At 57.5% G+C, this 19,913-nt stretch overlaps 9 protein-coding genes across 9 annotated transcripts; 3 read left to right on the forward strand and 6 right to left on the reverse strand.

Annotated features, from left to right (window-relative positions):
* Positions 1-1,206: 1,206 nt before the first annotated feature.
* Positions 1,207-3,442, reverse strand: L226DRAFT_541690 (uncharacterized protein; the record flags this gene model as incomplete). Its single annotated transcript, XM_067682083.1, has 9 exons — positions 1,207-1,414; positions 1,475-2,444; positions 2,499-2,550; positions 2,599-2,616; positions 2,670-2,754; positions 2,808-2,896; positions 2,948-2,998; positions 3,055-3,160; positions 3,222-3,442. 9 exons carry the CDS (start codon positions 3,440-3,442, stop codon positions 1,207-1,209), a joined length of 1,800 nt encoding a protein of 599 aa, XP_067542916.1.
* Positions 3,443-4,041: 599 nt separating this feature from the next.
* Positions 4,042-6,283, forward strand: L226DRAFT_528521 (P-loop containing nucleoside triphosphate hydrolase protein). The gene is made up of 5 exons (XM_067679384.1): positions 4,042-4,659; positions 4,726-5,321; positions 5,373-5,455; positions 5,520-5,615; positions 5,684-6,283. The coding sequence occupies exons 1-5, from the start codon at positions 4,082-4,084 to the stop codon at positions 6,062-6,064; spliced, it is 1,734 nt and encodes a 577-aa protein (XP_067542917.1). The 5' UTR covers positions 4,042-4,081; the 3' UTR covers positions 6,065-6,283.
* L226DRAFT_23446 (uncharacterized protein) lies at positions 6,097-7,148 on the reverse strand. The gene is made up of 4 exons (XM_067673124.1): positions 7,053-7,148; positions 6,856-6,994; positions 6,693-6,785; positions 6,097-6,543 (listed from the first exon to the last, which is right to left on the reverse strand). Exons 2-4 carry the CDS (start codon positions 6,877-6,879, stop codon positions 6,181-6,183), a joined length of 480 nt encoding a protein of 159 aa, XP_067542918.1. The 5' UTR covers positions 6,880-6,994; positions 7,053-7,148; the 3' UTR covers positions 6,097-6,180.
* Positions 7,149-7,360: 212 nt separating this feature from the next.
* Positions 7,361-8,513, reverse strand: L226DRAFT_564928 (uncharacterized protein; the record flags this gene model as incomplete). Its single annotated transcript, XM_067683715.1, has 2 exons — positions 7,361-8,137; positions 8,193-8,513. 2 exons carry the CDS (start codon positions 8,511-8,513, stop codon positions 7,361-7,363), a joined length of 1,098 nt encoding a protein of 365 aa, XP_067542919.1.
* Positions 8,514-8,861: 348 nt separating this feature from the next.
* On the reverse strand, positions 8,862-12,024 carry L226DRAFT_528523 (uncharacterized protein). Its single transcript, XM_067679385.1, has 4 exons — positions 11,377-12,024; positions 10,927-11,310; positions 9,673-10,874; positions 8,862-9,619 (listed from the first exon to the last, which is right to left on the reverse strand). The coding sequence occupies exons 1-4, from the start codon at positions 11,740-11,742 to the stop codon at positions 9,196-9,198; spliced, it is 2,376 nt and encodes a 791-aa protein (XP_067542920.1). The 5' UTR covers positions 11,743-12,024; the 3' UTR covers positions 8,862-9,195.
* Positions 11,977-13,994, reverse strand: L226DRAFT_23282 (3-ketoacyl-CoA thiolase). Its single transcript, XM_067673107.1, has 7 exons — positions 13,648-13,994; positions 13,563-13,593; positions 13,251-13,504; positions 12,625-13,195; positions 12,460-12,568; positions 12,336-12,397; positions 11,977-12,277 (listed from the first exon to the last, which is right to left on the reverse strand). The coding sequence occupies exons 1-7, from the start codon at positions 13,806-13,808 to the stop codon at positions 12,212-12,214; spliced, it is 1,254 nt and encodes a 417-aa protein (XP_067542921.1). The 5' UTR covers positions 13,809-13,994; the 3' UTR covers positions 11,977-12,211.
* Positions 13,995-14,032: 38 nt separating this feature from the next.
* L226DRAFT_528524 (Mg-dependent DNase) lies at positions 14,033-15,974 on the forward strand. Its single transcript, XM_067679386.1, has 10 exons — positions 14,033-14,063; positions 14,117-14,446; positions 14,515-14,523; positions 14,583-14,639; positions 14,698-14,967; positions 15,030-15,080; positions 15,140-15,324; positions 15,382-15,404; positions 15,463-15,545; positions 15,599-15,974. Exons 2-10 carry the CDS (start codon positions 14,377-14,379, stop codon positions 15,868-15,870), a joined length of 1,020 nt encoding a protein of 339 aa, XP_067542922.1. The 5' UTR covers positions 14,033-14,063; positions 14,117-14,376; the 3' UTR covers positions 15,871-15,974.
* A 26-nt stretch (positions 15,975-16,000) lies between these two features.
* On the reverse strand, positions 16,001-17,848 carry L226DRAFT_564932 (uncharacterized protein; the record flags this gene model as incomplete). The annotated part of the gene is made up of 3 exons (XM_067683716.1): positions 16,001-17,527; positions 17,577-17,708; positions 17,762-17,848. The coding sequence occupies 3 exons, from the start codon at positions 17,846-17,848 to the stop codon at positions 16,001-16,003; spliced, it is 1,746 nt and encodes a 581-aa protein (XP_067542923.1).
* Positions 17,849-18,056: 208 nt separating this feature from the next.
* On the forward strand, positions 18,057-19,856 carry L226DRAFT_528526 (glycosyltransferase family 21 protein). The gene is made up of 3 exons (XM_067679387.1): positions 18,057-18,312; positions 18,361-18,614; positions 18,666-19,856. The coding sequence occupies exons 1-3, from the start codon at positions 18,203-18,205 to the stop codon at positions 19,682-19,684; spliced, it is 1,383 nt and encodes a 460-aa protein (XP_067542924.1). The 5' UTR covers positions 18,057-18,202; the 3' UTR covers positions 19,685-19,856.
* Positions 19,857-19,913: the final 57 nt, after the last annotated feature.

The following is a 19,913-nucleotide window of genomic DNA, read 5'->3' on the forward strand; positions in this document are numbered from 1 at the left end:
TCTGCGGGAAGACGTGTCGCCTGCATACACTGCCGTTCCTCGCCCGTCTCCGCTCTGAAATCCATGGCCACCGTCGAAGTACGCCGCCCCCTGAGCGACCTTGCTAGGATGCGGCGTAGGACACTCGCGGTACTTGCGACGGGTGTCAGGTTCTGGGGAGACAGCCCTTGAGCGCGACGGTGAAGTCGACTCGGAGAACTGGATAGACTGTTTACGGGGCGCAGGGCTGGTCATGGTGAATAGGTGTAGGCGATCCGTAGAGCCAGTCTAGGATTCGAAAGCAATGCGACAGCAAACGAAGCCCGGCTTCGTGGTGGGAAGAGAGGAAGAAGGAGCGATGGGAAAGGAAGGGTGCGCTCGTAAGGTTCTTATGGCCATGGTGAAGAGGCTGACAACTAGTGTCTTCCAGCGGGTCCGACAGGGAAGCGAGGAGGATGTCGATCCCGTCCAGCTCGTTCGTGGCCACGCGAGCACCGCGTCTAGACATCTGTAAGGCTTTTCATATATATGCGGCACACAGCCGGATCGAACAGGCCCCCGGTGTCGAGAGCAGCAGTTAGCAGTACTAGTCGCAGGTTGGTGTCGAGTCGAAGAGCAGTGGTGGCGCAGTGTCGAACTTAACCAGTCTCCCGGACCCAGCGGACCGGCACCGCGCCGCCGCCCATGACCTCGATATGTCAGAGATTTCAAGTTGGGGTGGGTTGGGTACACTTTTGTTCCTTCTAATTTGCCTATTGACGACGGGGGGGACGCAGGGTTGCCGTCTCACCCTTCTCGAAAGTGGGTGTCCGGCTTGATCAGCGGTCTACCATGCAGATACATTCTTCCGGACAGCATCAACCAAATCCCGAAGAGCCTCTCCGATCTATGTGCAATTCAATGTGCAACGTATGTTGCGTGGTATACAAGTGATATGTGCGTCTATGGGGATACATCAAAACACAGAGTTCATAGGTATGTATACATACGAATAAATGACAGCCGTCGTCGTCATCGCCATCGTCGACTCTGTGGTCATATGAGGTCGTGTTCGTCGCGGTCGTCATCATCGGCATAGCAGCGGCATGTATATCTAGCAATGTGGGGTCGCGAGTCCGTCGAAGGTCCGTGTCAAGCGTCAAGCTTCAAAAGCTTCAAGATCGATACCGCCGGCTCGGACAGCTGGGGAAGTCGGGGTATATGTCCGGTCGGCCGAGTCTCAGGATTTCAAGATTCCTTATAACCAACGAGGATTCGGAACCGCCTGCACGGCGGCTCGAGTTCGCCCGTGTCGGCAAGCCGTTGGGCCTCCATGATCTCCCGGCGTAGTTGCATCTCTTCAAAGAGCTCCGCCTTCGATGGCGGGTCGCGTGGGGGCATGTTCCACCCATTTTGGACGGCGCAGTTCCAGAGCGATATTCGACCGCGCATATCACTGAAAGCGGGAGCACGAATCAGCTCATCGCTCTTAACGGGACGCCGTGCATATACGCACCTTTGGTACAGCTCCACCGCAAACTCGAACTTGGACCGGCTCGCCTGCTCGGTGTAGTCCTCGTCCGTCCACCCGTACCTCCTCAGCAGCGGGTCCTTCTTTTCCACCTTCGCCAACAGCTCGTCCCACATCGCCTCCTTCACGGAGATGACCCACATGACCGATCGGTAGAGATGCATGTATTGCGAATGCTCCTCCTGCGCCTGCACGTTGTCGACCGGGATGATCGACGCTGCCTTGTCCCCGCCCATCGACGAGCTCTCATCCGGCGACTGCATGAGCATGACCGACGGCCGCTTTCCCGTCTTGGACGACCCCGACCCAGAGCCCGACCCGGAGCCACCAGATGAGTGCGAACCCGACTGGCTCGTGAGCGAGAGCGTGGACGCGTTCTCGACCGACTCCCGCCGCGTGAGCGCGATGACATGCGCGACCTCCCGCTGCAGGGAAGACATCGAGGGCGACGGCGATAGACCGCCCTTGATACTGCCTTCGACCGATGTCCGGAGCGTTGTCGACGGGGAAGTCCCGAGTGGATCTCCGAGCGGATCGACAGGCTGCGAGCTGGGAAGGTGTCCACCAGAATCTCGTGCTTCTGGTGGCAGTTGGTCGTTGGCAGGGAAGATCGTGCTGAGGCCGAGGGGCGAAGGGACGAACTCGTGCACCCCAGGCAATGGGGCGAACGGGGCGAACGGCGGAGATAGCCATGCGGAGACGGGAGGAGAGAGTACGCGCTCAAAGAAGGCACCGAAGTAGCCGGGGAGCATCGCTGTAGGCGTAGGGTTGATGAAACGATTGGACCAGACATCGTTGAAGAGGTTCTCTAGCATCTCGTGCTCGTGTTCGAGCTTCGACGTATCGGGCATGTGGGGGAAGGATAGGCGTTGGCCATGGCCGGTGGGCGTGATACCACGAGAGTGGGCACGGAGAGGGTCCGTATACCACCGTGGTAGTATTGGGAATATTGCATCTGAAACCGCATATAAGATATGGATCCATGGTCAAGATGACGGAACGCATATACCTTCTTCTACCATTTCGATGACGGCACCAGGCTTCATGACTCGGCGTATTTCCTAGAAACGGTCAGCAGTGGAATGATTCCGTGTAAGGGGGGCACCAACCTCGAAGAGAGAGTGCCACTGGAAGGCTGATGAGCACAGCCCGCATATAGTGGACTGGAGTGGACGCTTACCTTATTCTCAGGGATACCGAGTGCTAGACTTCCGACATGAACAAAGTCAAACTCTTCATCCTCATACGGAAGCCTGTTCCGCAAACTAGGACCATAGATGAGTCGGAGAATGACCAATAAGCCTAATCCTGGGCGTACATGTTCGAGTGTACCCATTCTATTCGATCCGCGATTTCCGGGTCGAGCACGCTATGAGGTACTTGAATGTTGACCATGTCGAGGCCGACCTGGAGTAATCTTCAGGGTTGCATAGCGCTATGTATGGAGAATGGACTCACGAACGTCGTCTCCGGCCATGACTTGGCAGAGGAAATGATCCAGAGGCCGAGCTGGATGAGAGGGACTAAGCGAAGGACGACGGGGAGACGATGAGTAAAGGACATACCCCGCAGCCCAGATCCAGACACCGCTTGGGGGCGGACTTTGCATCAAATCCGAGAAAGGAGGTATTGCCTTTTGAGTATAGCATGAGTGCATTGTCGAGGCATTGGCTGTGCCGGGTGACGTTCACATGGTAAGCGAGAAATAGAGTGTGAGAGGGCGAAAACATACAGGTCTACGAACTGGCGGTCAAAGGAGCTCGGGTAGGGAGCCTTGTCCCTGTCGTAGGCATGAAGCTTGGAGCCATTGCGATATATGAACTGGTTTTCCTTGCGATGTGCGCTCTTGAAGTTACGGCTATCGGAAGAGCCAGTGTGAGAGCCAGTGTGAGTGGTAGCGGAGGAACAGCTGAGACGGGGCTGTCGTTGGGAGGCGAGAGGAGCAGGGCCCATCATGTCATCTGAATCGCGGCGGGAGTGGGAGATATAGGACGGGGAGAAGGAGATCATGCAGGAGAGGAGACATCGCGGAGGCTCTGGCCGGACGAAAGTGGCCAAATTCGCAGGGCAGGAGCAGCGTCTGGCGCCGTGTTCTGTTGTGCCTCCCCCGATCCCAATCTTCGGGTAGCGACCACGCGTCGTGCCTGGCCCGCTGTGTGCAATGCGTGCAGCTTGGATACCGGCCGTAGAGCAGATATTCGCAGATATTCTGACATAACACGTCTCATCTCGGTCTTGTTCCTCTCGCAGCACGCAGCAGCGGCACACATAAGACGCAGCGTCGCGCGGACGCACTCTCGGGGAAGCACGCGGAAGGGGACGCTCCGAGCAAGCGGACGGAGACTGGGCACGAGGCTCGCAAGGGAACGATCGTTCTGTTGGGGATCGCACACCGGGAAGCATCCAAAGCGGCAGGCGGCGAGTGCGAGCAACCAGCGACCGATGTTGCCTCTCGTTGCCTCCCGTCGCATGCGGTCGCAGCGGACGACGCTGAACCACGTGCAACATCGGATCATCAGCTTTATGGGCGCCACCCACGCCTTACTTACCACCACTAACTACTACTAAGTACCAATTGCAAGTAGCATAGCAATGCACAGGCGCAAGCCCATCTCTGCAAAGCAGCGCAAGGAGCAGCTCCAGCTCAAGCGTGCCGTCAAGCGTGGCGACGTCCCTGCCCCGCCCCCCACAAAGCCCGACCGCCACCGCAAAGCACGTCGGGGGCCCACAGGGCTGCCCCTCGGCTCAGCCACACGCAATGCCGCCGCAGAATCAACGCGCCGTCTCGAGTCTTCCTTCGTGAAGCTCCCCCCGGCCTTCCTGGAGAGAACGAAGGTCCTTGCTTCCACGCTGCCCCTCACACGCCCAATACCCCCCGAGGCAGCGATTCTCTCGGATGTTGACAAACCACCCCCGGGCGCCGATTCTCCGTACGATTCCCAGCTGACATGTCCCAGGCGTCCCAAATGGCGCTATGACATGTCCAAGAAGGAGGTCGAGGCAAACGAGGAAGGCCTCTTCAAAAAATGGCTTGCGCAGACTGACGCGGCTCTCGACCTCGGTCACCCAGCCGCCCACGAAGGTTCCGGGGACATCATCAAGGCTGACCATCAGTCCATGCCACATGCTCCGACGTCCTATGAACGGAACCTCGAAGTATGGCGGCAATTGTGCGTAGTATACCTATCCCCCCGTTTTCCTTCAGGTGCACTGACAATGACAATGATTGTTGGCAGATGGAGGGTCACAGAGATATCACAGATTATCCTCGTCCTCCTGGACTCGCGCTGTCCGACGCTCCACTTTCCGCCCACGTTGTCTGCCTATCTCTCCGGCGTATCAAACGCCTCGCGCCTCCGCATCATCCTTGTCCTCACCAAAGTTGACATAGCCGGCCCGGACAGAGCTGCCGCCTGGACCAGATATCTGAACGCACGATACCCGGGTGTGCGAGTGGTCCAGGTGGAATCCTATACAGAGAAACACCCAGACGCGGAAGGCTCCTCGAAGAAGCGCATGTATGAGCCTCATCTGCCTTCTGCCTTCCGCCAGACGCTTGTTGATGCCCTGCGAGAGACGCACCACGAACTCCTAGAGCCTCCGCCCGCGGTTCGCAGCAATCCCGACCGGCTTGCAGACTGGAAGCCGAGGATCAAGTCCGAGGTCGACTGGGACGCCGTCCTCAATGCCCATGGCAACCACGTTGGCCAGGCGGTAGGCGGCGCTGCCGCACCAAAGCCTAGCAAGCCGGAAGAAGCAAACGCCACCGCCGAGGGCAACGCTGAGGAAGAAGACGACTCCGAGCCCGAGGTTCTAACCATCGGACTCATAGGTAAACCGCAACCTTACGTCCTCACCACATCCGGTCTCATGATCAGCGCAGGTCAGCCGAACGTAGGCAAGTCCTCCCTGCTCAATGCTTTATTCGGCATCCCCAAAGTGAGGGCATCTCGGACACCTGGGAAGGTGCGTGCCCACTATGGCATCCTCAAGCACTCGGGTGGTTTAGCCTTAACGTTCGCCCCCGCAGACGAAGCACTTCCAAACTCTGTTCTGGACGCCCGACGTCCGGCTTGTCGACTGCCCCGGACTCGTCTTTCCCAACTATGTCCCGATGGAGACACAGGTGTGATCCTTTCAAGCGTAGTGGTCTTAGAAGGCCCGCCGCTCATGCAGGAAGCACGTCCCGTTTAGGTACTGAGCGGGATCCTCCCCATCTCGCGCGTCTCCGCCATTCCGCTCTGCATCTACTACGCCGCGTGCCTGCTCCCGCTCGAGAAGATCCTGGGGCTCGCGCACCCGTCGCTTGCCTCGCCTCCGGCCGCGGACAAGCGGACATGGCGCGAGGGCATGCGTCCGCATGAGAGCCAGCAGCAGCAAAAGGGGCCCGTCTGGACCGCGATGGACATCCTCACGGCATACGCCAACAAGAAAGGCTGGGTCACCGCGAAGGCTGGGCGGCCTGATGTGAACCGCGCCGGGAACGCAAGTGCGTGTGCTCTCATCTCGTCTCTTCTGCTCCATGACCGCTCATCCATCCATGTCCATGCTCTTGCACGGCCTCCACGGCCTTAACTTCCACACACGCGTCGCATTCTCGATCGCTATTCAAACCACACACCCATCATCTCCGCTGGTACACACCACACACACTGCTGCCTGACCGCACCCACCCGGACACTAATAACACATCAGTCTTGCGCGCCCTCGCCGAGGGCAGGATCCGGTGGGCGTTCTGGCCACCAGGGACGGACCCGCAGACCATCACGGCGCATCAGCAAGGCGGGGATAATGTCAACCCTGCAGATGCCGGTGCTGGAATCTGGATCCAGCATGGACACGACGAACATTACGACACGGATGCCGAGAGCGAGGACGAAGAAGCCCAGCCGCGTGCCGTGCATTTTGAAGACGGCGCAGCGCCGTCCGACGAAGACGAACAGGACGGTGATGCAACAGGCGCGGAGAGCGAGGAGGAAGAAGTCGACGAAGAACAGGGTCCAGCGGGCAAGGCGAAGCTTCGCGCCACAACCGGCCGGTTTGGAGCCCTCGTACTGGACGATGAAGGCGACGAAGACGGAGACGGGTCGGACGTCAGTGGCTGAATTGTTCATGAACTCAATATGTGGCTGCGGGTCCATTATGGCATTTTTCATTGACTGTCCCGTCAGGTTCCGTAAGCTGTTCGTAGTTCGTACCTCACAGTTAATCTTGATCTACTGCATCCATGATCCAGTTGGCTGGACCCGGGGAACAAGCCAGCCCGTGTGAGCGACAAGCTCAGGGCCAGTGAAACCTGATGACGGCGATTCGGTCAATCCTGGGCCAATCCAAAACCTGTCACCCCAAAACGTGTCCATACATACCACTGCCCATACTATTCTCGACATTCGGAGAACGAAACATGGAGAATGAAAGCTCGACACAGCAAAACACGCAGACACGAGATGGACGGTGGGTCGACGCACTGTCTTGCCAAGTCATTGCAACTGGTACGGACATAAACTATAAGTCATCAAGAGGAAGCACCAAGCAACCGCCTCGTCGTATGAACCAAACGCACACGGTACAGGGAACGTTGAAGCGTCCAGCGGGTTGGTGGAAGAAAATACACACTCGTACTCCTCCAGCAAGGGCAAAAGGGTTAAAGTGATGGATAGAAATATCCGACAGATAAGAACAGGTTGAGGGGAAGGGGGGATCATCGCGGGCCCGCGCGCGAGTACGAGGAGCCATTAGTACCGATGAGCAGGCCCGCGGCCGTAGTGAACAGGTATCGTTGTAAGTGTGGTCCACTGCTATCCGTACAACGAGTAACGCGCTGCGCCAATTACATCACGACACCGGGAGCCTCACACCAGCAGGGCACGCTTAGTAGCGCATGCCGCTGTTGTTGTAGTCGTACGCGGCGCCGCCGTACTGCTGGCGCGTCAGGCTCGGGCCACGCGAAACCTCAGCCATGGGCTGCGGGCTCGGGCCACGCTGGAGGTCGGCGTAACCGCCAACGGGGGCGAGAGTCTGCGGGCCAGCGGTGAAGTCGTGGTCACCAACGGGGTCGAGGCCGCCGTGGCCGTGGTTTGAACCGTAGCCGTGGCCGTCACCAGAGTGGAACGAACCGTGGGAAGCACCCGAGCCAGCACGACGGTGGGTCGGGAGGCCGGTGTCCTCGGGGCCAGCGGGCTGCCAGTCGATGGGCTGCATGCGATCGTCGAAGTTGGAGGACGGGCGGAGCTTCCACTTGCGGAAGAGCGTCCAGGCGAGCGCGATGAAACCGATCGAAGCGGCGACAACGATAATGACGGTGAGGGTGGTACGAGTGATCTTGCTGTTGCTGGATGAAGCACCAGAGACCTCGGCCCCAGCGGTAGAACTGGGCTGAGCAGAACTGTCGGTAGCGGTGACGAACATGGTAGAGGTATGGCGGGATGTGTCGGCCTGGGTATCATTGGTGTCTTCAGCGGCCGTCTGGGTCGGCTGAGCAGTTGTGGACGTGCTCGAGGACGTGGACGTAGACGAAGAAGACGAGGAGCTGGAGGAAGAAGAGCTGGAGGTGGAGGAAGAGCTGCTAAAGCTCGAGGTCGAGGCAGAAGAGCTCGAGGAGCTGGTACTCGAGTCCGTCGCGCTCACCGAACCAGAGGTCGACGTCGCCTTATCCCTCAAATCAGCACTATGTCAAACCCTCAAGTTTCAGCATAACACTCACCGAGCCCGTGGTCAGCGAGGCAGTATCTGTGCCAGTAGCCGAAGCGCTAGTCGCCGTGTTGGTGCCGGAGGAGGTCACCGCGGCCGAATCCGTGGAGACGGACGCAGTGGGGTCGCCCTCCGCACCGACAGCCCCGCCGCCGCCGAAGATGGATAGGAACGGGTCATCGACGGGGTTACGCTTCTTGATCATGCGGTTGAGTTGGACATGGTCGCGGGGGGAGTGAACGAGTGAATTCGCCTCGGATACGGTGGCCAAGCCCAGGGCGACGACGAGGCAAAGGAATGTGAGGGCGACCTTGCTGTTCTTGCGGGCAAACATGGCTACGTATGTTCAGTCGAAATGGGAGGGATGGGGGGTGTGCGGGACGCTGTGGACAGTCTCGTCAGCGTGCTACTCCTGCTGTTGGAAATGCGCCAGCTGTTCGAGCAGACACGGTCGAAGGGCGAAGGAGTACCGAGGCCAGCCCGGACGTGGACAGGGACAGCGGAAGGAAGAGAGAACGCACTGGAGAAGGGGGCGGGGGGTCCCCGTGTATAGATACTGGTTTTGTTCGAAGGAGGGAAAAAGTAAGGAGCGGAGGATGGCGGGAGCCAGAGAGTGCGTTGAGCGCGGGAGGAGAGAACAAATGGGCGGTTCCAAGCCCGCACTCGATGCCTAGGTAACCAGCGCCCGCCGCAGCCAATAACAGCCGCCCGGCCGTCCCCCGTCAATCACTCGGGCTCGCACAGCACACGGCCTTCTTCCCCGTCCAAGCCCAGCGAGCTGCGAGTCAGTCTGGGTATCAATCGTTACATTCACGGCTGGAGTATATCACCGCTACACATTACTCAGTACTGTCCTAGTGACCAACCAGCTGAACGCAAGACGAGAAGAGAATCCAAGTTCGAGGCCAAACGTACAGAGTCAAACTAAACTATATGAGCCGGAACTGTCCATCACATCATTATCGCTGCGACGCTCGTGAGTACTCTCGGAAAACTGACAAGATGCTCCACATCCATCAGTTGTGGCTCGACAACGACCAGTCGTCGATCGCGACAGCCTTGGGTGACACGAAGTCGCTCGCCGACATGCCGTCCCACTGCGGATTGAACAGCACCTGCAGCGAGTACGTCCCCGCAGGCAGGTTAATCATTACCACGGTCACCCCGGGGTTCTCCTGGTCCGTCTGGCCGGCCGGAAGAGCAGGATCATCGCTGAAACGGACCGCATCCCCAGTCGTCATGGAGACGCCGTCGGGCGGGTTCACGATCGACATCTGCAACGTCTTGTCACCAATCTTCAGCGTCGCAGTCGTCCCGTCCACGGTCACGGTCGCGTTCGTGTGCATCCGCCACATGATGTCTCCCGTCGCAGTGATATCGTCCTGCAAGAGGACTTGCTTCCGGCCGTTCAACGTGCGGACACCACGCTTCCACGAGGACCTGTACACAACCGTTAATCCCAATATCTACTCAGAAACAAGCGCAAGACTTACACAAGTGAGGGATCGTTGGCACTGGACAGGTCGGCCGTGAAGAGCGCGGTGTCGTCGGTTGAGATGTCAAGAACAGTGCTCGAGCCCTGGGTCGTGCCCGATGACAACGTCTGCAGGATCGACGGCTGGGCCGTGACAATCTGGTTCTGCTTGTTGACAAGGATCGTGTTCTGACCCTCCGTCCGCTTGCGGTAGTACAGCCAGCGATCACTCTGCTGAGTGTCGTTGCTGAAGTAGTTCAGCGAACGGTAGTCGCCCGAACCGAGCTCACCAGCCCAACGCGTGCCGAGCGCGTCGAGGACAAAGTCACCACAATCCAGGTCGTTGTGCGTCTGGTGACCCTGGAGAGTGCCCGCCTTCATCGCGACATAGAGCCCGTTCTCGTCCGTCCATGAGCTGCGCATCGCCGTCCACTGGTCGGTGTGGTTCGTGAAGAACTGGTCAATGGCGAGGCCATCCCAGAACGCGCCCGACGCGGTGGGGTTGTACCAGAACATGCTCCACGGCTCCGCCGCGTCGTGCTGGTCACGCTGGAAGAGCTGGTACTCGGGGTGTTTGTAATAGTCACCGAAGAGGAACATGCCGTTGGCGGTCGTGGAGAACTTGTTGGGACCGTGATCGCCCCACGCGAAGAGCGAACCGGGGCCAGTGATAGCCATGTGGAAAAGACCGGTCTTGTAGAAGTTCGGGTTGGTGTCGAAGAGATCGTAATAGGAACCAGTGGCAGTCATGAGCGCGGACGCCATTTCAGCGAAGCCGGTAGTACCGAAGTACCAATAGTTTGCAGTCTCGGCCCAGCTGCCGTCATCAGAAACTGCCCAAACGCAGTTCTCCTTGACGTTGGGAACAGTCTGAGCGAGGATCTGCTCGGCAGTGCCGGTCGTATCGTCCCCAAGGATGGCCAGGGCACCAAGGGTGAGACCGCCGTTACAGACGCAATTCCAGTTACCGTAGATGTTGCTCGCCCACCAGCCCGTGAAACGGTTGTCGCTGTTGTTGAATGCGACAAGACCGCGCTCGAGGCCGTAGAAGATCATGGACGTCCGGATCTGACTCTTCTGCTCGTCGGTAAGGACGTCATAGAGCCAGTCGTAGGCGATACCAAAGGCAGCGGTGAACTCGGCGGTGTCGAGGAAGTGAGTGGGGTTCCACTTGTCAGTGCCGTCAGGACCGAAAGCAGTGGTACCATTTCCAGCAGCGTTCTGACAGGGGGGTGAGACACGATCAACGTGACATCGGCATGCCTAGACGCACCTGAAGCTCCTTGAATGCCCGATCCGCCCACTTGGTGTCCTTGGTGAGACGATAGACGTAGGAGAACGCCTTCACACGCATCTTGATCTCACGCGCGTTGTCAAGAATACCGCTGTCTCCATCCATGAAGTACTGGACCACAGGGAGGTCGTAATACGCAGTCGCGTTGCCGAAGATGGTCTCATTCCAAGTCTGAAGGTAGGCGTTGTTCTCAATCATCTTTGGCAGCGCGTCCCACTTGTAAGAGGGAGCAATAAGGCGCGGGCGGTCGGAACGGACGGATGTGGGAGCGGGGCTAGCGGGAGAGAAGGTATCCGTGGGCCACGCATTGGAGCCGTCGGACGACGCACTGAACGTGGGACTGTGGAGGACGGCGGTGTTGGTCTGTTACACGCGGATAGTGGAGTGTGAACCAACGGGCACAATGCGGAGGAACAAAACAACACGCACAGTAGAGGGGTAGATTGGCAGCATGAACTGGCTCGCCGTTGCCGTGGCAAAGATGGCGAGGTCACCCTGTGCGGAACCAGCTGCCTGGCCACCTTTGGAGGAGGCCGAGGAGCTGCTCGAGCTGGAGTTCTTGTTGCTCGAGCGGACGCCAAGGACGACACCAATGACGACAGCGGCGATAACTACAACCGCTACAGGGATACCGAACTTGATCCATTTGCTCGTGCCCTTCTTGGCCTTGTGGGGGGAGATGAAGCCAGTGGACTCATTGTAGTAGGGGTCACCAGAACCGTAGGGGTTAGACTGATTGATGGCGGAGGCGTTGCTGTGGTTGTAAGCTGGGTTGTATGCGTAATTCGAGGCCATGGCTCGTGAAGGCCCCAAGGGCTAGTGAAAGTAAGGAGAGGACAGCAGTAAACTGCTCGGCGAGAGAGAGGGAAACAGTGGAGAGGCCGGGCGGCGGGCTGGCAAACTAGGTTGGTGGTCGTTACAGAACAGGAGTCGTGGGGACTACTTGATTGTTTTGACCCTCTCAGCTCGGCCACTATCACCGGCGCCTCTGCGACGCGTAGCTATTCTGGGCTTCGCTATTTTGGTTACCTTGGCCTGTTTCTGCCGCATCCTGAGCCTCATTTTCACCCAACGGCCGGCAACTGGTATGCACAAGGCAGGCTCGTACAACGTATGTATTTATACAAACATTGACAGGGTCGAAGACATGAGAGGGCAATCCGATCCAGTCTGCTCCGCGTCCACGAAGAAACAACGCCTGCCGATCTGGACAAACCTGCGAGCTGCCTGGCCAACTCCAGACAGCGGATGCATGATGCTTGCATCAATCGGCGACAAACACGGCAGCAGCACCCATGCCGGTGCCGATGCACATCGAAGTGACAAGTATCTGCCGCCAATCCGCATTTAGACACAAATCGCATGAGGCAGGAGACCGCAGCGCGTACCTTGCCGTTCCGTCTTGCGAGAGCGTTCAGTCCAGTTGCTACCTGCCGGGCACCGGTGCAGCGTGGATGGACGCACACGATAGTCAGCCATGCAAGCACAGTGCGAGGTAAATGAAGTACTCATCTAGTGGGTGACCGAGGGCAATAGCACCTCCGTGTACATTGACCTTGTTGATATCCAGGCCAAGCTTGTTCACGCAGTAGACATACATCGACGCAAAAGCCTCATTGATCTAGTGCCCATCGTGTTATTCGGAGTCAAACCGCGGCATGCTACGGCAAAACTCACCTCGAACAAATCAACGTCGTCCTTCGTAAGCCCCGTAGCCTCCAGGACCATCGGAATGGCGATAGAAGGCCCAATGCCCATGATCCTGGGCGCAAGCCCAGCAACGGAGGTCGTGACATGCTTAGCAAGGATCTTCAACCCGAGCTGCTCCGCTTTCCTCCTCGTCATGAGAAGGACCGCTGCAGCGCCGTCGGTGATTTGGCTCGCGTTGCCACCAGTTGTCGCACCCTTGCCCCATTGAGGGAAGGCCGCCTTCACGCGAGCGAGTGCCTCCTTGGTCGTGCCGTACCGGATGCCGTCATCCTTGGTGATGATCTTGGTCGTTCGCTGACCGGTCGCCGGATCGCTGACGAAGGCAGTAAACGGAACGATCTCTGACGCGAAGATGCCTTCCTTGTCTGCCTTCTCGGCGCGCTGGAATGACAATGCGGCGAGTTCGTCCATGTCATCCCGGGAGACGTTGAACTCTTCCGCGACGTTCTCAGACGTCCAGCCCATGGGCATCGCGGCGTCGCGCGCTCCCTGGTGGGCCTTCACAATCTCACTCATGGGAGGGCCACCGCGATCCGGACTGTCCGAGACAAGTCAGTTCTGTCGCGACGTGAAGCGTGTGTCATGCAACTCACTTGTCAGTCATGCTTTCAAATCCCACCGCGAGACCAATTTCGATCTGACCGGTCTTAATCTTGTTGGAGATATCGGTGACAGCCATGAGGCCCGAGGAACACCAGCGGTTGATGGTCTGCACTGGGACAGTTTCCGGGATACCGGCCGCGAGGGCAGCATTGCGAGCTTGGTAGGGAGCTCCGGCAGTGAGAACGGTGCCGACGGTGACATCACCAATAATGGCGGGGTCGATGGTAGACCGAGCGACGGCTTGCTGTGATACGGTGTGTGGTGTTGGTGCCGGAGTGTACGGAACAACAGGGGGGACGCACCTTGAAGATCTCATAGAGGATCTCATCGCTCCTGAACTCCGGGGTCAGACATGGTCAGAACGCCCACGGGTGCAGATATACGCACTTGGTGTCCTTGAGCCCTCCCTTCTTCGCCTTGCACATCGGAGACCGGATGGCCATGGTGATGACTACATCGTCCGGCGACTTGCGCAGCAGGGCGTCGCGGCCTTTGGTCGCCCCCGGGGTGAGGTGAGAAACGAGCTGCTTGACACGGTCGACGGACATGGTTACGAGGAGGAGAGCGGGGAAGAGCCGTCAAGCGAAGGACCCGAGTTAAAGGGAGAGAGCAGAGCGTCCCGTCGACCGGGGTCCGGGGAAGTGATGAAGCGGGGAATAAGCAGGGCGAACCACTGCGGCGGTGGCGGCAGTCATAGGACTCCCCGCATACATGCAAGCTTCGGAACTACTTAGGCAGAGACTTCGCGCCCTGACCATCGTGGGGCGGCATCCACAGAGACCGGCTCCTGTTGATCGCTCCATGTGATATCATTTCCTTGGGGGATGCATCTCCTGCTAACGACTCTCTAACACAGGAAGATAGCTGGCATGTGGAGAACAACAAGAGCGTCGTAGTAGACGTCGACGACGCAGTGGAAGATGGTGACGTACAACAGCGTCTTCTCACTCAACCTCAAGAGATCTTTAGACATGCCGGGTTGTCCCCGAGTCGCCTCGGTCCGGACGTGCCCATATGTGCATGCGCTCTCGCCACTTCTCCTTGCTTTCTTCCACGCGTCGCGCGCAGTCGGTCTTCGGGGAAAAGACAATTATACCAGCTCATTCGATTTGCACGATGCCGGTCACAGTGGTCGCTGCCAAACCACAAGCACAAGCTCATGATCCTAGCAAGTACAGGTTCATTGGTTCGTGCAATCGATCTTCAGCGCTTCAGCATCTATGTATCATTGACGGTGTACTTCGTCGCCCCTAGATATTGCTGGTGAGATGACGAGCCACTCGCTCTCGAAAAACGCAGTCGCCTGACGTGCGACGATACAGTCAACTTGACCGACCCTGTGTTTCGGGGACTCTACCACGGGAAGCGGAAACACGATGGTATGGCGCTCTGCCTAAGAAGTTCAAGGCATGCGTGTTGACGACCTTTCGTACCTAGACGACCTAGAGGCCATGCTCGAACGCTCGCGAGCAGCAGGGGTGAAGAGCATGATCATCACTGGAGGCAGCCTCCACGAGTCCAAGGAGGCCTTGGAACTCGCACAACAGCTTGGGCTCTACGCAACTGTGGGATGCCATCCGACACGATCGTCGCAGTTTGACCAGTTCCCCTCAGGACCGGACAGGTACCTGGAAGAGCTGGACAAGGTGATCGCCGCCAACCTGACTGGGAAGGGCAGAGTCGTCGCGGTTGGTGAATGCGGGCTTGGTACGGACGACACTCATACTTTACCTTCGACGATGCACTGACGTACAACCTTACCGGACTAGACTACGACCGAACACACTTTGCGCCAGCAGAGGTACAGCGGCGCCATTTCCGTACGGATTCAGCTTATGATTTTTTTCGCGGGCTTGACGTACTCAATTCTAACTCAAAGGTACACAACTGGGATTGGCAAAAAAGTACCATTTGCCGCTGTTCCTACACTCGCGTGCTGCACACAAGGACTTCGTGCAGATCTTGCGCGAAGAGGGCTTTGACAAGGATGGCGGCAGAGCCGTCGGTGCTAAGGGCGGAGTCGTCCACAGCTTCACCGGCACGCCCGAAGAAGCGATTGAACTCGTACGTGGGATTTAACTGTTACCGCAGCATCTCAGCTGACTATTAGCCTTCGGACAGATGGACATGGGTTTCCACATAGGGTGAGATATCTTCTTTAGCCTGGGCGACATCGTATCACCGACCAAGGAGAACCTGTAGAGTAAACGGCTGCTCCCTGAAGACTCCAGAAAACCTCGCTACTGTCAAAGCTGTTCGTCCAGAATGGATCATGTTCGAGACAGGTGAGCTACCTTCCCACCTGGGCTCGATGCAATCAAGCTAAAGAGACACTCAGATGCTCCATGGTGTTCTATGACATCCACCCAGGCGTCCAAAGCGCACCTCACTTCACTCCCGCCCTCCCTGAACTCCCTTTACTTCCCCGCAGCCACCAAGCCCGAGTCATTCGTATACGGTCGACCGGTCAAGGGGCGCAACGAGCCGAGCGCGACAGGGGGTGTCGCATGGGTTGTCCATCGATTGAACGAGGGCGTCCCGTTCGAGAAGGTCACGGAAAAGGCATGGAAGAACACGGTCGAGCTGTTCGGATTGACGGAACTGCAGTAGACCCCGACTCAGCAAGCAAGAATTGTAGCACTAGGTTGGGCATACTTACCTGATATACAATACATCGCGAGACCCCTATATACCGGAGATCTACTACTGCGCACGCTCCTTCGAGCTACATAGTAACTGCTCACCGTTTCCAACCGGCAGCCTTCTTCGACATGTAAACGCAGCTCACCACGGCGACATTCTGCCTCAACCACGGCAGCACCTCCGGGTCCACCTGCGGACATCCATCTATCACAAGTGTCTCTAACCGTCGCACGGGCTGGACCGGACCGCCAGCCTCCTCTCCCTCGCAGTTTGCAGACCTCTCCGCTTCTGTCAGGCGCCACTTGACTAGCCGCACCAGCGGCCCACCTTTAACGTCCTGGTTGTGCGAACAGTCAAGGTGACGGAGCGCAGGGCAGTATACGCGTACAGGCGGTGTGTCGGCTGGAGGTGTCTCCGCCGTGGAGGGAGCAGGCGGACGTGAGAGCCCTTCAAGAATGGCGTTAGCGGTCTTGATACCGATAGCGATGATATGGAGCGTCTCCAGCGCAGTTGTTGCGGCGAGAACGCTAAGGAGAGTTTCCGGGAGGAAGCTTGCGCTTTGAATGGATAACGTGGTCAGGGTGGATGCCACCCCGGTTTTGAGATGTTGAAGCGCGTCGTCCAGAGTCTGTCGACACAACACGAAGTAGAGGCTCCTCAAGGACGGCAGGGAGAGGAGAGAGAATAAGCGTCCCGGAACGGTAGATGTCAAGCGCAACTCGGATAGGCGGGGAAGAGAAATGGTTGGAGGGATATCGCGGTCCGCGGGGATGTCGTAAGAATTTGGATAGAAACCCTCCAAAGAGAGTTGTTCGAGAGCAGGATTGGAACGCAGAAGCCACAAGAAATGAGGCCAGTCTTGGACGCTGAGACAGTTTTCCAACGTGCATGTTCGGAGATCCTGCAACCGGCTGCTGAGATTGGACCAATCTGGTTTGCATCCGCTGACAGTGAGGTCTCGGCAGCGAAATGTAGGGTCGTTTCCTTGCCACTCGATATCCGCGCGGATTGATAGTGGTCTGAGCACGGGCCATCCCCCGAAAGTGTCAAGGACAATCCGGGCAAGGTCGTGGGGAATTCCTCGTGCAATACTTCTCAACGGTATCTCCTCGAATCGTAGTACACGGAGGTGTTTGATAGGAAGAGTGCGGAGTTCTTCATGGTGAGCGGGGGAGTCGTGGGGGTAATGCTGAAGAATGGCGATCTCCTGAATTCGATTCTTCGATCGTTCCCTCCAGGTTTTGATCTTACGCTTGGGGTTGTGCTTCGAGAGAGCAAGTGTACCCCAGTAAGCTGGTGTTCCCAGGATTGAGGTTCGCCAGTTCTTGCAGACCTGCGCAAGCGTAACCACATAAGCGTGGTCATCGGCTAGGACCATGGAGAACATCGTGTGGGCGATTTCCACAGGGAGCTTGCCGAAGTGGTAAGCTCGCAGGGAGGCGAGCTTGTTGGCTTCTTGAGTTGCGTTATCGTGAGAGGTTCGGATCTCTGTCTGTAAAGCCACCATCTCGTCTCTACGCCCGGTTTGTTCGGAGGGGATGCGCTCCAGAGCCAGCTCCACCATTCGCGAGGCAGCGTCGAACTTCTTGATTTGTAAGAAAAGACGTGCAGAGCGTGCATATCCCTGGAGTGATATCAACTAAAACGAACTTGAGAGGAGGGGATGGACCGACCTGCCAGCGAGTGGGCTGCGCGTCGATGACGGTCTTCGAATCGCGCAGGGCTTCTTTCAGCTTGCCCATCTTCTGATAAACGGCGGCTCGCGCGTCGCATACCGTGCATGCATCTCCACCGAGTTTCAGGGCCTGTTCATGTACATGAGAAGGTTGGTGGCATGCGCAGAAGCGGCCAACCTCACCTCGGAGAAACGAACAATAGCATCCTCGTGGTTCCCGGCACGGAACGAAGAGACTCCTCTTTTGAACGGAGCCTTCCAGTCTGACATACCCAAGACGTGCGGTATCACGGGTACACCTCAGGAGTGTAATGAGGGCTGAGAAGAGAGAGGACAAGGACGCGTCAAAGCACAAGTCGCGCCGTGCCAGGCGCGTGCAGACCATAAACGCGTGTCGTCACGAAGTGACGGTGACACGTCCGATCAATGCCCCGGGTTCCGGCGGCAGCGCCTTCGGAGTCGGTGCGGCCAATGCTCGGACTTGTGCACTTGTCCTCGACCTTCACGCGAGGCAATTCTCTGCTGCGACAACGTCTGCAAGCTCCCTCTCCCCCAACGCCCTAGCAAGGGTGGCTCACCATCACCTTCAGAGCTGACAAGAATTGCTCTGTTGCCACTCTGGCCATGGCTTCCGAGTCCGAGTCGCGACATGTCCTTAAGCTCGCCTTGGCATCCGCAAGCGTCGTGTGGTATATCAGTCTGTGGACTATAGGGATGATTGGTTGTGTCGCTGCGTGAGTTTCTTCTCCGGTGTCCTCCTCCAAGTTGCTCATCGTTATTAGTCGCAAGCGGTATAGACTACGTCCCCGTTCACCGCTTGCATCCGCCCCCGCATCATCCGTACCAGGGGTGTCTATCATACGACCTCTGAAAGGCCTTGATACGAATCTTTATGAAAACCTGGAGTCCACCTTCATGCAAGAATATGCCAACTTCGAGCTATGGTTCTGCGTGGACGACGAAGACGATCAAGCCCTGCCCATTGTACGCGATCTCATGGCCAAGTATCCGAACGTCAATGCTCGCATTGCTATCCGTATGTATAAGATTGTGGCATTTTTTGCACTTTGCTCTAATTTCATCTTAGGAAACGGTTTGACCGTTGGAGTAAACCCGAAGGTGAACAACTTGATGACGGCTTACCGCCAGGCTGCCCACGATATCCTCTGGGTTCTTGATTCCAATGTCATGGTCGATGTCGGAACACTTGCTCGATCGGTCGACATTCTCAGCCCCCCTTCTACCGCGCATCCCCCAAAACATCGAATTGGTGTTGTGCACCATGTTCCCTTCGCCTATGTCTCTAAACCCTCCCTTGGGTCCTACGTCGAGCAAGCGTTCCTCAATACGAACCACGCCAAGATGTACATCGCGATCAATACGGTCGCGGTAGAATCTTGCGTGGTCGGCAAGTCGTGCTTGTACCGCAAATCGGACCTGGAGCGCGTTGATGGTTCCTTTCGACCCATCGCGAATGCTGAGAACGGTGGTCAACAACCCGGAGAACGAGGTCTGGAGGCGTTTGGTCGTTTCCTCGCAGAGGACAACATGATCGCCGGAGCACTATGGCACGAGCTGGGCCTCCGGCACGACCTCTCCTGCGACGTCGCTCACAACGCGATCGGAGATATGACCCTCATGGACTACATTGCCCGCCGTATACGGTGGATCCGCGTACGGAAACGCATGGTGTTCGCTGCCACCATGGTCGAGCCCTTCACCGAATCCATCCTCGCCGGTTGCCTCGCATCACTTGGCTTGAATTACCTGCTAGGAATACCGCCATGGCTCTTTCTCCTTCTTCATTTCCTCGTCTGGCTTTACGTGGACTTCGACGTGTACGCCTCCCTGGCAGGCTATCCCATGCCCACCGCTATCCGGTTACAGTTCATTTTTGCATGGATCGTTCGGGAGTTACTTGCATTGCCGATATGGTTCGTTGCGATTGTCGGGAACGTGGTGGTCTGGAGGGGGACACGGTACGAGGTGTTGCAGAATGGCGAGGTACGGAAGGCCAGTCAGGATGGAGGTGGTTTGCTTGGGTGGTTACGGAGACGTGGTAGGAAGAGCGCAGATTACTATGAGCCTCTGGAGGTGCGGGAATAGATGCCAAAAACTCCAGCAAGCGCCGAATGGATGTCATTAATTGCATACAACAGAAGATTAGAGCCAGAGAGTAACTGCATGTACAAAACTCATCCTTGTCGGCGTCAAAGCCTTTGAACAACAGTACCAAATACACGCACGTGGTTACTTGTAACTACTGCACTAAGTCGACTGTAGTACTCGTATCGCATTTCCAGACTCTTGCTTACTGCTTGACACCGTGCCCACG

Source organism: Lentinus tigrinus (genome assembly GCF_003813185.1).
Source record: "Lentinus tigrinus ALCF2SS1-7 unplaced genomic scaffold L226scaffold_1, whole genome shotgun sequence".
Lineage (NCBI taxonomy): Eukaryota > Fungi > Basidiomycota > Agaricomycetes > Polyporales > Polyporaceae > Lentinus > Lentinus tigrinus.

Excerpts from the sequence above, each read along its gene's own strand:
- L226DRAFT_528526 (XM_067679387.1), top strand. The coding sequence starts at position 18,203 with ATGGCTTCCGAGTCCGAGTCGCGACATGTCCTTAAGCTCGCCTTGGCA. Across the intron at positions 18,313-18,360 it reads ATGATTGGTTGTGTCGCTGC|TCGCAAGCGGTATAGACTAC; the intron begins GTGAGTTTCTTC and ends CATCGTTATTAG. Across the intron at positions 18,615-18,665 it reads CAATGCTCGCATTGCTATCC|GAAACGGTTTGACCGTTGGA; the intron begins GTATGTATAAGA and ends ATTTCATCTTAG.
- L226DRAFT_23282 (XM_067673107.1), bottom strand. The coding sequence starts at position 13,808 with ATGTCCGTCGACCGTGTCAAGCAGCTCGTTTCTCACCTCACCCCGGGG. Across the intron at positions 12,398-12,459 it reads TGCCCTCGGTCACCCACTAG|GCTGCACCGGTGCCCGGCAG; the intron begins ATGAGTACTTCA and ends GCGTCCATCCAC. Across the intron at positions 12,278-12,335 it reads TCGCAAGACGGAACGGCAAG|ATACTTGTCACTTCGATGTG; the intron begins GTACGCGCTGCG and ends GATTGGCGGCAG.
- L226DRAFT_528521 (XM_067679384.1), top strand. The coding sequence starts at position 4,082 with ATGCACAGGCGCAAGCCCATCTCTGCAAAGCAGCGCAAGGAGCAGCTC. Across the intron at positions 4,660-4,725 it reads CTCGAAGTATGGCGGCAATT|ATGGAGGGTCACAGAGATAT; the intron begins GTGCGTAGTATA and ends GATTGTTGGCAG. Across the intron at positions 5,456-5,519 it reads CATCTCGGACACCTGGGAAG|ACGAAGCACTTCCAAACTCT; the intron begins GTGCGTGCCCAC and ends TCGCCCCCGCAG.
- L226DRAFT_528523 (XM_067679385.1), bottom strand. The coding sequence starts at position 11,742 with ATGGCCTCGAATTACGCATACAACCCAGCTTACAACCACAGCAACGCC. Across the intron at positions 11,311-11,376 it reads TGCCAATCTACCCCTCTACT|ACCAACACCGCCGTCCTCCA; the intron begins GTGCGTGTTGTT and ends CGCGTGTAACAG. Across the intron at positions 9,620-9,672 it reads GCCAACGATCCCTCACTTGT|GTCCTCGTGGAAGCGTGGTG; the intron begins GTAAGTCTTGCG and ends GGTTGTGTACAG.
- L226DRAFT_528524 (XM_067679386.1), top strand. The coding sequence starts at position 14,377 with ATGCCGGTCACAGTGGTCGCTGCCAAACCACAAGCACAAGCTCATGAT. Across the intron at positions 14,968-15,029 it reads GGTTGGTGAATGCGGGCTTG|ACTACGACCGAACACACTTT; the intron begins GTACGGACGACA and ends TTACCGGACTAG. Across the intron at positions 15,325-15,381 it reads CCGAAGAAGCGATTGAACTC|ATGGACATGGGTTTCCACAT; the intron begins GTACGTGGGATT and ends GCCTTCGGACAG.
- L226DRAFT_23446 (XM_067673124.1), bottom strand. The coding sequence starts at position 6,879 with ATGTCGAGAATAGTATGGGCAGTG. Across the intron at positions 6,786-6,855 it reads CGAGAATAGTATGGGCAGTG|GTTTCACTGGCCCTGAGCTT; the intron begins GTATGTATGGAC and ends CGCCGTCATCAG. Across the intron at positions 6,544-6,692 it reads GCAGTAGATCAAGATTAACT|TACGAGGGCTCCAAACCGGC; the intron begins GTGAGGTACGAA and ends TTCATCGTCCAG.